At 38.8% G+C, this 13,460-nt stretch overlaps 2 protein-coding genes across 7 annotated transcripts in view; both read right to left on the bottom strand.

Moving 5' to 3' along the window:
• Positions 1-7,785, bottom strand: part of LOC130921584 (protein phosphatase 1 regulatory subunit 1A-like) — a 50,088-nt gene extending 42,303 nt beyond the window's left edge. For 2 of the 6 annotated variants that reach the window (XM_057845647.1, XM_057845651.1), the window contains exon 1: positions 5,591-7,785. In XM_057845647.1, the coding sequence (XP_057701630.1) occupies positions 5,591-5,671 (81 nt within the window). In that variant the 5' untranslated portion in view covers positions 5,672-7,785. Of the gene's footprint in view, positions 1-637; positions 2,693-5,590 lie in introns of those variants that run through there. The other 4 variants (XM_057845650.1, XM_057845649.1, XM_057845648.1 and 1 more) reach the window with 4 other exon arrangements.
• Positions 7,786-8,005: 220 nt separating this feature from the next.
• On the bottom strand, positions 8,006-12,919 carry npffl (neuropeptide FF-amide peptide precursor like). The gene is made up of 4 exons (XM_057846926.1): positions 10,238-12,919; positions 9,987-10,146; positions 8,612-8,712; positions 8,006-8,449 (listed from the first exon to the last, which is right to left on the bottom strand). The coding sequence occupies exons 2-4, from the start codon at positions 10,134-10,136 to the stop codon at positions 8,329-8,331; spliced, it is 372 nt and encodes a 123-aa protein (XP_057702909.1). The 5' UTR covers positions 10,137-10,146; positions 10,238-12,919; the 3' UTR covers positions 8,006-8,328.
• Positions 12,920-13,460: the final 541 nt, after the last annotated feature.

Below are 13,460 nucleotides of genomic sequence, written 5' to 3'. Positions count from 1 at the left end.
TCGGAGTTTGGTTTTGAATTCTGCAAATGTCATGTTCTCATCAGTATGCGCCACATGAATTGTAAATGGCTTGTAACTTTCTGGCAGCCCCTTCAAGACCATTGCGATAAGTAGACCATCTGCCATTGTTTCACCTGCATTTCGCAATGCTGTGATGGCGGTCGCAGCTCTTATTATGTAGTCCACTATGCTTTCTTCGGTTCCCTTTTGAAGAGATGTTAGCATGGTGTACAAATTTATAATCCTGGGTTTTCCCTTCCCAGCATAATATTCTCTTAATATTTTCAGAGCTTTTCTTCCGTCATTTGGCGCATCTCTCATTATTAATGAAAGGCTTTTATCATCAAGAAGTTGTATCATTTTAGCATACGTGTCCGCATTTTTCATTTCATCATTTTCTCTCTCGGTTTCAGTGTTTGGTCCTACCAGCACTGTCTTCTTTAGCCCGATTAGATGAAAATGCCCCAACATTTTAGTTTCCCAGAGTTCATATTTAGCTTCATCTCCGTCAAATGCCAGTCGAGGTAACCTACTTGTTCCTCGTGGATCCATGTTGCTTGTTAGCTTTTTCCGCTAATCAGCAGTCCGTGAGCACGCTGTCCTTCGCGACCTTCTACACGGTGGAAACTGACTTTACCTTTGAATGACTCCTGGGCCCATAACCTGTTGAGGTGGTTGCAGCTCCAAGTTGCATTCGTAGGAAGACTTGACGGAGAAAAAGTTATCTTTTAGCCAAAATTTGGCGTGTTTAATTTCCATCGACATGCGGATACATCCTCTCTCATTGCTGCCTTCACAGGCAATCCCACAAATCAAAGTCATCAAAGTCAAACAAGAAGAAGTAATAAAAGTAGCACTTTAGACAATTAAATCCCATCCTGCCATCTTGTGGCGAAAAGTTAATATGTCAATAATAACAAGCAATAGGAGCATTATCTCCACATCAACTGAGGACACATTTATGAATACAAAACATTTCCTCCACCATTTCTCTCAACAACCCCTCCCAAGATGGCCACCAATGATAAACGCCACCAGAAAGGCAGAAGAAGAAGTAGCAACAGAAGAAGAAAAAATGTGTTTTTTGTGGGGGGCGTTGCCCCGATGAACCACCCGGAAAGTTTTTATTTTGTTTAGTGTTACTGAACGTGCCCACTTAGCAGTCATATATTCAGTGTTTTTCAACCATTTTTGAGTCACAGCATGTTTTTACACGTTTTAAGTTTTACTATCTGTACAGTATATATAATTTTAAAATAATTTCTCAGTATGCATACTTGCTCAGTGTGAAACTTGAGCCTGTTTAGATGAACACAAAGCCGATATCCTTATTCTTCAACAGCTCTCAGTCTTTCTCTGTTTTTTCTTTTGTTTTTTTCTCTGAAAAAGCTCAGAATTATCAGACAGGGGGACTTGAGTAATGTCTTTAACCACATCAGGGCCGAGCATCTCGCAGACAATGGCTTTGCAGGCAGGTAGTTGCCTGGCTCTGCCAGACTGTTCTCCCTGAATTTTTCGAACACTGAGAGTATAGTCTGGGAACCAGCCCATTAACGGCCTCTCGAGCAGGTACAAAATCAATCGACAACTCAGATTCATTTATTTGCGTGACGTGTTCTTAACGAGCAACGTCACTCTTGCGCGTTGAAAGTCATCTCCAAAACAACACAGATGGTGAACGGTAGAGCCGAAAATATGTTCCAATCCACGGTAAAATCAGTTTTAAATTACCAAAAACACATCGACACGAGTCATTGACAACAGTCTGTCTCACGCTAGCCATGTTGAATAAACTCCGCTCTCTTCGTATGTTTACTTCCGTGCGCAAGTCCCTCGTCCTTCCCTCGTCATTTTACTAACGTCACGTCTGCCCGTCGCTGATTGGTCCACTCCGCTGTCTGTTTGCTGTGGCTTGCTCTGCCCTGGAAATTGTATCTGCGTGAATGGTGGCCAGACTCAATAGCTGGAACAGCGGTGAGTCTGGTGTACCAGGCAAGGCAGGTAGTATTAAATGTCTCTGTCACAGTGTGGTACTTTTTGGATTTGGCAACAAGTTCAGCAACAAGGTAACTGGTTGTGAAAGCTTTCTCATTTACCTTTGTAGTTTTTCTCCAAAAAATTGCCTGTTTCTCTGTGTTTTTCACGAAAGCAAACAAAATAGTCCATCGACTTGTTTTGAAGCGACGGGTGTTTCATTTGGAGATGACATTTAAACTTGCTTGGCACCATGGCACTGTTGGATAGCTGCTCGTGTCGCGTTCAAGAACTGCTCGGATTTCTAGCCATTAGCCCCCTTGCTGTTCTCAACAATGTGTTGGAATAAAACACAGGGGCAGGATTGACTGTCATCACATATGGATAAAATAAAAAGGACACTTTTGAGTATATGGACACATAACAAGTCTAACCAAATGATGTGCAGTAGACGTGCTGGGGTCCACATTGTCGCGGACAGCAAGGTCGCTGATAGCTTGAAATCTGAGCAGTTCTTGAACGCAACACAAGCAATACCTCGCTCATCTGCACACGACCTAGGACTTTCGCGGCACACCTGACGATCTCACCGGTTGAAAAACACATATATTCGATGTATAGACCTATTCTTTAAATGGTGGATAAATATACGTTAAACGGTAATGCCAGCCAGGATGTGACCTTTTATGAACACTAATATTAACATGAGCGTCTATAAAGACGTTAGCTTTGTTAGAAGTAGGGAAAACTGCGTAAGTGATTAGCACATGAGCTAGGCTAATATTGTATAATGGCTCTTACTGTGAACTTAGTAAACGTATCAGACTTGATACCAAATTTTGAACAAACATCAAATAAAAATTAAGGCCAAAAACATTTTGGCCTGTCAGAGCATTTTAATTATCAGGTTCTAAAGTTCAGTCATTTATTGTCACCCATACCAGGTAGGCACAAATTGATGTTAAGATTGTTAAGCAGTGCCTAACCAAGCCATTATAGAAATTATTTTACATTCAAGTGAGTATGCAGTAATTTAGTAAAAAGTAGTTAAAAGGAAAAAAAAAAAACATTTTGTATATGTTTTGTAAAAAATGTGGTATCAGCCGAAACCACAAATCTAGGTAGTAGAATTGGTACCTTCACTACCTGTATAGTACACACTAATCTGCAAGCCAGCTTCCTACACTAAATATCGTGATCTGTCCAAGTCTGAGTCACGCTGGAGGCAAAAAGGATGGACGCACGTCACAAGCAGCGGATGAGACGCACACTCATAAAATCTCTGCTATTTATATACAAGGTTCATTCAATATGAATGGCCCTTCTTGTTCGTGGAATATTCACCTAATGTGGAGAATATCGATGCACTGTATTCTCTAGTGGCTTATAATATTGCACCCATTGTGGGTTTTCTTTCCTCTCCCCTCTCTTTTACAAACTTGACGCCTTAAGCAAACACACAAGCAAGTTTTAGACATTTCTGAATACTGATGTGTCTCATTATAACAGACTTGCATGCATGGGTGTGTGCAGAGGTGGAACACTTCATTCTGTTCACACGATCCTGGACGTGAAGACAGCTAATTGGCTGCAGAGTAGTCATGAAAAAGCAATGTGTGTCTTTTTTGGGAGCTCACATTGGTGACTGGAATATATGACAGGGAAGGATAACTCACTGGCTGCCATTGACTGCTATCAATGTCCAAACAATTTAACTGGGAGGGCTAGCAGTGGCCATTCAAATGGGTTAGCACATAGTTCTACAAACTTTGTAACATTATTCTTGTGATTTTTTTTTTTTTTTTTTTTTTAACACAAATTTCCAGAATTTTTTTTTTAAAGAAGGTATTCTGACAAGGTTACTTTTTCACTTTCACTACAAAAAAATGCATTTATGATTATTTTTATTAAGATTTTTTTTTTACTGTGAAATTTTCTAGAAAAAAAAAAAAAGTAAATATTTTTTTCTTCATGTCATATCTGAGCAAAATTATGCTTTTTTTTTTTTACATAAATAACATTTTTAAAGTAAATATGTATGCTATATTTATACTATTCCCTCTCAAAAACCTGACACCCCCCTAGAAACTAGAATGGAAAAAAATAAAAACGGGTAAAAAAAAATAAAAATTTTAATTAAAATTAAAATGATTAATATATTATAAATATATTCCTCCATTTTAATTAATCTATTATCCCCCCCCAAAAATCTGTACTTTACATTAATTTTCTAGAATTTCTTATTTTATTTTATTTTTTTTTATATATATATTAGGATTTTCTCATTTGTAGCTGTATTTTCCATTTAATTTTCTGTATTTTGTATTTTTTAACTAATACTATGTTTTATGTACTTGACGAAAAACACAGACAAGACTGAAAAAGCAGTTTCTGCTCTTGCACTCCTCTGAAACTGCTGTATTTTAAGCCAAAACAACTGTTGTGTTTGATAGAACAATATGTCTATATGCTGCCATAGCAGATTCCTGGCACATTAAGCCCCCGAACTATTTTTAATTTGTCCGTTTTACCCTGAAAACCCCTGTTTACAGACGTCGCGCAACCGCTTTTGTTTTAACCCAGCCATAAAACTAAGGTAATTAATTATATTTATCATTCAAAATGTCATTTTCAGCTTAGAATCATTAATTGATGTCTAATATTTCGTTTAAAAAAAAAAAAAGTCTTTAAAAAAATTATTCACTCGCATATTTTAAACTTTTAAACAAATGACGTCACAATGAAAAAAAATGGCGTCTGTAAAAAAGTCACAGATATCTACCACATAACTATCGCTTAATTGTATTATTTTATTACTGTCGCATTTTCTCCGATATGTTAGATGATAAATAATCGATCCAAACAAAGAAAAATTGAAAAAAAAAAACGTTTAAAGGGGTAAATATATTAAAAAGAAAATCTCGACTACTCCTTAATGTCTGCGATTTGTTCATCGCGGCCCTTGTTATATTGCCATGTTTCACCCATAAAATCCCAAAAAAATCCAGCTGTGGGCATTTACAACTGTGTCTTGACACTCATGCTACATGGAGTTTTTGGATCAAAACAAGCTAAGTACGCGATAATATCTCGTTAAAGTCATGGCGTCTGTAATTCTGCTCTCGCGTGCTCTCTTCTCCAGATAGGGTTTTGCTGTTCAAAAAACATTTTTAAAAAAAATTTTAAAAAATGCCCTCCTGCTCAAAATTGTTCTTCCCCCAGAAAATAGAGATTTTAAGCTTTCCAATGATGTATCACACATGCATATAGGACAATTTTGAAATATGGCCAAATTGGGGGTCTCAGAGCGGAACTTCAAGTCACCTGAGTGTATTCCGCTAATACTTTATGTATCTGTGTTGAATGTAGTGTACATTCAGGGATTAAGGGGTTAAATCCTTTATGTGACTGTCCATTTTTTGTTAATCTACTTTACTCTCCTTCCCTTGCTTTGTGAATACACAACTTATTTGTAAATCAAAATAACACAAACTTTTTTTCCTCGGAACTGTAATGTTGTTCTTCCTGAAGGGTAAGGACTTTTTATCTCAGAAAATTCTTCGTCAAACATTCAACTTAGTTCCTCTGAAACATAACATCTTGCGAGTGTCGTTACCTGTTCAGCTGCCTCTGGGTCCAGGTGGGTGTCCAGTAGAGGGACAGTGAATTGGATCTTTCTGGGGCTGCCGGTTTCCATGGCGGCTGTGTGCGTGTGCTTGAGTGTCAGCAGTCCTTGAAGAGAGCAAAAAGGAAGAACAAGGACTCCACTGTGTGAGAAGGATTGCAAAGAAAGTGAAGAGCAAAAAGAAAAAAAATACAAAAATGTAAAAATAGGAATCAAAAAACAAGTACAGCGTCAGGGCTTGGCAATGTATCCTCAAAAGTGCACTTTTGCATCATTTATTGGCATCCCGGCCAAATCTTGAATGTGACCTACTTGCAAGCACCTGCCTGGCGCGGCTCGCCTCCTCTGTGGATCGCGATGCTGAGACGACAAGGGCACTCCGGGCTGAGAGCGCCTCTCCTTTGCTCGCATTGGCCCGCTCGCTCTTAAGGCCCGCCCTCGTCCGACGCCTCCCACTCTACGTATTGGCGCGCTCGGAGCTCTGCGGCAGGAAGAGCCAGCGTGACAAACACATTCTCGCTCACTCTCTCTCTTCAGTGTCGGAGAGAGGCATCATCATCATCATCACCCATGATAATATAATCGTACATTTCTTTGCAGGAACACTCTTGTTGATAGTATTTTCTTTAGTTATGAGTGGATGTTGTCAGAGTCAGATACTGTGGTAGTACTTGTTTTGCTATTTCACACACACAATGTTTAATTACTTTTGTTTTATGATTAATTTGAGAAGAAGCATCAATTGGAAGCAGGATTAAATAGCTTCAAGGCTCTTTTTTGGATGAATTGTGTATTCCATACTGCAGCTTATTGTAGAATATGCTGCTCAAACAGTAAATGCTCATGTCTGAAGTCTGCACCTACTAGTTTTTTTTTTTAAATTGGTCAAACATTCGTGTCTCAAAAATTGTATGAATTATGTCACTTGGGGGTGTAAACACACTTTGCTTGTTCCCCTGTGAATGCGCACAACCTAATTACTGCTGCTGATTTATTGTCAGTATTTCAGTACCCATCTAACGTTAAACTACAAGACATGTTTCTGAAACCCCAAGCACCCGACCAAGCAACAGGGAAAAAAGACCACTCGAGAAAGAGAAAGTCACCAGAGGAGTTGAGGGAAAGCGAAATCCAACATGAAAAGTTTCAGCCCCATTGGCGCGACTGCTGGTTCGGCTACGATGAGACAAAAAAACGAGGTTTACTCTGAGGTGTGTAGATCAATGCCCAAATATGCAGACAAGCAAGTTCGAGAAAAGTTAATGAGTATGAAACCTATGGTATGAAAATAAAGTGATAATTCATTCGCGTGACTATAGAGATAATAATATCGTCATAATGACAGTCCAGCTTGAAAATCGTTCGCCATAATTGCCTTCGTCATCTCTTTGACTTGTAAACTGTTGCCATTGAGACTTCCAGCGGGCGGTAGGGGGAAGACAGGAAAGCTCCGCCGAGGCACAGGGCTTTCCCGCGGGTCTGCCTCCCCCTGGAACTCCCAAGAAAAAATCTTTTTATTTGTGCGTGTTTGTTTGCTGAAAACACTAAAATATGTGTAAGTGGTCAGTGGAGTTGATTTGGGGTTATTCATGTAACTGGAGTGATTATGGAATGATTATGGCTGTGATTATGGAATTGGTATTGAATCATTTGCGCTAGATTCATGTTTTTGCACCGTTTTGTTGTACTTTTAATCAAATTTACCTAATATTATACAAGCAAATTGTTCCTTTTTCATGATTATTGGTCTCAATAACTGACACGTTGACCTGGGCCAGTGGTTTTGATAGTAGAGCCATTGAACCTCAAAAGTCACTGGCCCAGTGGTTTGTCTATGTTTTTACTAATTATTTTACTGCATTTTATGTTGAAATAAGATTTTTTTTATCATTATTTCAACAAATACCTATGGATACATGTATTTATTTAAAAAAATGATCATTCATAAGTTTCTTATTTTTTCCTAAACAATTCTACTGTTTGTTTTTTTTTAGACTTTAAACCCGGGGTGGGCAAACTGGTCCTCGAGGGCCGCAGTGGGTCCTGGTCTTTGTTCCAACTCACCCAGCACAGACAGTTTAACCAATGAGGTTTCAGCAGAAATGAGAAACACCTGACTGCAATCGACTGATTGCACTTGTAAAACAGCAGATTGGTGAAAAAGGTGTCCTCTTAAAGCAGGGGTGCTCAAGTCCAGTCCTCGAGAGCCCCTATCCAGCTTGTTTTCCATTTCTCCCTCCTCCAACACACCTGACTCAAATAATCAGGATCATTATCAGGCTCCTGCAGAGCTTGCTGATGAGCTGATCATTTGATTCAGGTGTGTTCAAGGAGGGAGACATGGAAAACAAGCTGGATAGGGGCTCTCGAGGACCGGACTTGGGCACCCCTGTCTTAAAGGGTTGCACCAAAAACACGCACCCACTGCTTTAAACTAATATTTTATTTTGTGTTTAAGGTACAATTTGATCAATGAAATGATTCTGCGCACACTTATGAGTAAAACTCCAGAAGGCTCCTTTATTATTATTGGAAGAAAAACAAACTGTTGTATTAAATTTAGTCCAATTATAATTAATATCATGTTGGTGACCATAAAGAGACCTTTTTTTTTTTTTTTTTTTTTTTTTGAAACTCTGTTTTATAGCTAAATACGTGTGAGCTTTCATGGACAAAACAAGATATTTTCCTCAAGATGTTATGGCCCAGTTGGCTCGGCGTTTCCTCTTTTATTTCTTGCCAAACCTCTGAGGCACAGCCATACTCCAAATCTGGCTGGGCGCCTCCTCCCATTCGGGTGAGTTGTGGTGGTCATCCAGCACAATCGGACCTCTGGACGAGCGGCCGAATCTGCCCGGAAAGACGAGAATTATGAGTGAATGGTCATGTTTTAGTGGCATTGTCGGTGATAGACTTCCAATTCATTTGAACTGGGAGGCCTGACAGAAATTATTTAAATGAATTAGACATCTATCACTGTCAATAAAAGTCAATGAGTTAATTTGCACCAACCTCTGTGGTTCGTGGAGCACAGAGCTCCGGGATTCTCTGCGAGATCCCAGAAGAAGAGCTCTGAGCAGCGCAGTCAGCAGACGATCGTCCGCGCCGCTGTCCTGGTGGACCCCAAAAAAGGCAAGACATGGCAAACACGCCCACATTTTGAGGAATCTCGTCTACTAATACACACTGGGTATTGCACTGCCTTGTTAGGTTCTTACTGAGGGTTGCATGTGGGCCCATTTCAACACAGATTATTTCATGTTTTTTTTTTTTTTTTAAACTTCATCACTGCCATAGACAGTTGTAGACATCAAATCCATTTCAGTTGAGATAACTAGCATTGAGTGATCATGTTTCATAGCCATTGACAGCAATAGACGGTCAATACAATTTGACTGGGAGTTGGCAACAATCGAATGATTATTGCAAGCCTTCCCAGTGAAAATGGATTGGACGTCTCTATCGCCATCAATGGCAGCCTGTGAGTTAAATGAGCGCTTCATAAGGGGTTAATGGAAATCAAATTTAATCATAAATACCCCTGCTGAAATGCATGGGTCGCGTTGCTTAGGCTTTGCATCTGCTAAAATTGAATTTTGAATGAATGCTTGGTTCTCGTTCGATCGCTACCAGTCCTCCCAGTCAAAATTGACTGGACGTCTATCGCCGCTTCAACCCTTTAAAGGGCAAATGACTATGTTTGCTAATTTAAATAAAAACTTAACCTTATAAAGACTTTGCCAATGTCATTTTTTACAAAAAACGTTGAGTAAATATAGAAAATTCCACGAACTTTTCAGTTTTTGTGTTTCCTGAATAATCCGGGAAAAAATTTAGATCGGTATTTTTATTTGTATTCATTGAATTTGTGGATGTTTACTGCATTTTTTATTTTTTTTATTGAGAATTTGTATTTTTTCACTTGATTTGATGCACTGTTTTTTATGTATTTAAATGATTTACAAATGGATATAGCCAATCTTTTACTAAAACTGCACATGTTCGTTTAGTTTTTATTACTGTTGACAATATTTTTCCATAAAATGTCTTCATAAAATCTTTTAAATATTTGAAGAATGAATAATGAATGTTAAGATGATTAGAATATAAACAAAATTCATGTAAATGAAGCCCAAGGATAACAACATACATACGCTATATAAGTATAACACCATTTACCATTATACAGTATATATATATTTTAGCTGTATTTTGATTCTAATTCATTGGCTGCCATTGATGGTGATAGACATCCAAGCCATTCTGACTGGGAGAGGCTGGCAGCAAATAATTGCTGTCAATCCTCTCAGTCAAAACGGCCTGGACGTCCATCACCATTAATGGCAGCCAACAGTGGATGCATAACGTTTTTGATCTTCTGTCTCACCATGTCCATCAAGCGTTTTTCCACATCCTCCAACTCGCCGGGCGTCGTGTCCTCATAGTCGTTTGAGGCACCTCCGACGAAGACCCCTTGGCTCACGCCCGCCAGCACCATCAGCGCTACCAGAATGGTCACCGCCGCACCTGTGTCCATGTTGGCCAACCTGACGAAGAGGAGGACGGAGACTTTCAAGAAACTCAGAGGGAGTTACAAGTGTCACGCTTGTTCTTCAGCACAGAACGAAAGCCACCGACCTTTTATGCGAGTGCGCCAAACCTCTTCTGAATTGAAGAAAGATGCCACGATCTTAATGGGAACGAGGGATGAAACGGACGCCGGATGCTAGACCATTTAGGCTCAGCATCGGGGTATTTAGTGACGACAGAAAAGTCATTACGTGGCCCAGAGGAGTACACACAGCACAACAGTCAACACTTATTAAACAGATAAATCCCCGCAAATGGGCTGTGATCCACAAGCCCCTTGACGGCCGGGTACAAGGCAGGAAATGCTCAGGGAGACATTTATCAGCCTCTTAATCAGCACATAAAATGAGATACAACACGATAGATCAACAAAAGACCCGTAACATTGCAATGGATTGCTATTGTGACTTTTCAATTTTAATGACGCCTTCTTGGAATGGATCGCCTTTTTGGAAGCCTTGAATAGCCTGCGCTAGCATAATGCTAAGTACAATAATGTGCATTGCAAGAAAACCTTTGACAAAATATGCTGAATTCTATTTATGCCATTCAATAACATTGGCAACTAGCGCTGATATATATATATATATTTCTTTTTTATGGTCTTACACTTAAGGGTATTTATTATATGCGTTTTGCACTTTACCAACTTAGCTGTATGGAAGTTCCAATCAAAGTTTCGTTGTGCTCTTTGTACCAATGACATAAATATTCTGAATCTGATTAATTACCGAATTACCCATTTTGGGGTAAAGAGGGCCAAGGTCACAGAGGTCATAAAAGGAATTTCATAATAACTAGTTTCATACTTAGAGGTAGTGCTCACTCTGCCAAATATGGTGATCCTTTGAATTTGGCAGCTTAGGCGGAAGACTGTGCACTCTTTTGTGTTGCTCATCCAACAGCAGCTGGCAGAATTTCAGCATTTTAGAAGAGGCTACATGAGACGTTTGTAGGGTAAATTGCTTGCCTGGTATACCCATAGGCGGATCTACTATTCAGGCGAAGTGGGCGATCGCCTTAGGCCCCCAACCAGTAGGGGGCCCCCAACCAGCTGCCTTTGCCCCAACGAGTAAGTGCTTGGGCCACCGGAGCCAGCAGCACCCCCAACTATTCATCATGTACAATTATGTCAGCATACCAAACAAACAAATAACAAAACAAAAAAGAAAGCCATTTGAATGCTGCATTTATATTATCCCCCACCCACACACACACACACACAATGGACTGTTCCCCGACGACGGACTGGGTATCAGTCGCTTAGCTTCATTTAGCGCCGTTTAGCTTCGCTTAGCCCCGTTTAGCATCGCTTAGCTCCGCTTAGCTGTTCGTTAGCTTCACTTAGCTCTCGTGCATTTTTCACACCACTAAGCTCGCTATTTTTACAGCTGACTTGCTGCTTTGCACGTCGGCTATCGTTTATTTCGAACACATGAGCAAACGTGCTCTCGATGAGAGCCAAAGTGCAGTGAGGGAGAAGTTGAGAACAGGCCGCTAATGCCTCTTTAAACTTTCTTCTTCTTACACGACAGCACACCCTGTGGCGAAACAATGCAGTACAGTTCCAATCAGTCATACAATAACACTCAACAGCTGGTTAACAGCATTTGCTAACGAAAAAAATTTTAAATCTACTAGTGACACCACAAGCAATGACAAAGAATGTTTTTTTACGGAGTGTAAAGCTTACCTCCGGTGAAAATTAAAAAAAAAAAAAAAAAAAAAGCACGTCATGTTCGTCATATAAATAACGATTTCTGGAGTTAATCCAACATACTTCAGAATTAATATTATAATATGTTGAGTAAATAATACACAATACAGATTCTACACTAAGAATAGCTTTCAAATGACACTCTTTATGACAAATATGATTGGCAATGAATAATTATTATAATTATTATACTACTATTATATACTGTAGTATACTATAATAATTAGAGGTGTGCAAAATTTCCGATTCTTAGATTATTCGCGATTCGGCCGTGGAAGATTCGAGAACGATTCACAAACATCCAAATTCCGATTATTGAAATATGCCAAGTAAAGCGGAAGTACAACACACTCAGCGCGCCGCACAGTCAATGAGCAACGGAGCGAGAGTAGCTAAACATCATGCTTCTCATTACCCGGCCCCTCGGGTAATGCCAATGCTCAACTCACGGCTTTAGCTTAACTCATGCCACGAGATAAAAAAAAAAATACAACAACATACCTGAAGCTGCTACAAAAGTACATCATCCACATAATGTTATGGTAGATATCATTTATATAAGACTAGATGCACTACGGTAGCGGTAGCGTTTGCAGCACATCTACAAAAAGCTAGATGCAGACGTAGTAAACGGCCGCCATCTTAAAGCAGTACACTTCTCTGCAAGGCTGTTGTAGCGAACCTTCCAAGCAAACCTAATTAACTTTTTATCTAAAATACTCCTAAATCGGTAAAATATTGACTTGAATCTATCTTTAAAATAGTTTTAAAACTTTCACATGTCGAAAGTTGACAAAAGGGAAATTATGGATTAACGGGAGCAATTTTAACAACTTTAACGGTTGATTCACAACATTAAATTAATTGAATGTAGTTTAAAGCTGCTGATACAGAATGGGGACTGGAGTTTTTTATTTACTGTTATTTTTGTATATTTGTTTACTGCTATATGTTAACTTGATACTGAAATAGTAGTTTGGTTTAGCCTGAGAGTATTTTTGAACAATTTTGGAACAAATGTACAAAATATTAAAAAAAAAAAAAAAAAAAAAAAAGGGGGGGGGGGGGGGTACATCAATAATCGTTTTAGAATCGAATCGTACCATCTGAATCGTAATCGTAATCGAATCGTTAGGTGCCCAAAGATTCCCAGCTCTAATAATAATAGTGATAGATTTTTTTTTTTTTTTAAAGAATTGTTTTGAATAATGTTGGAAAGGCAAAGTCAGTGTTCTGAATCTGTTTACTTTCCATTCTTCTCTTAATGCTATCAGCATTTGACCTCATTTTTTTTTTATTAGTGATTAATTATTGTTATTTACATGATTATTTGTACTTTAATAAAAAATTTAAGTGTTCCAAAATGGTTTTGTGAATTAATAAGCATCAACAAAAATTTAATTGCTAAATTAGTAAAAAAAAAAAAAAGAAAATTATTAGATTAGTTGACTAATCGTAAAACTAGTCGGCTGAATAATCAGGAGAATATTTGTCGTTTAGGACAGCCCTAGAGTACCGGAACATATTTCCTCCACACCCTTCTCACCTTTTTAA

This window comes from Corythoichthys intestinalis, chromosome 9 (genome assembly GCF_030265065.1).
Source record: "Corythoichthys intestinalis isolate RoL2023-P3 chromosome 9, ASM3026506v1, whole genome shotgun sequence".
In the NCBI taxonomy this organism is placed as follows: domain Eukaryota; kingdom Metazoa; phylum Chordata; class Actinopteri; order Syngnathiformes; family Syngnathidae; genus Corythoichthys; species Corythoichthys intestinalis.
This window is presented reverse-complemented; position numbering and strand designations above follow the sequence as displayed.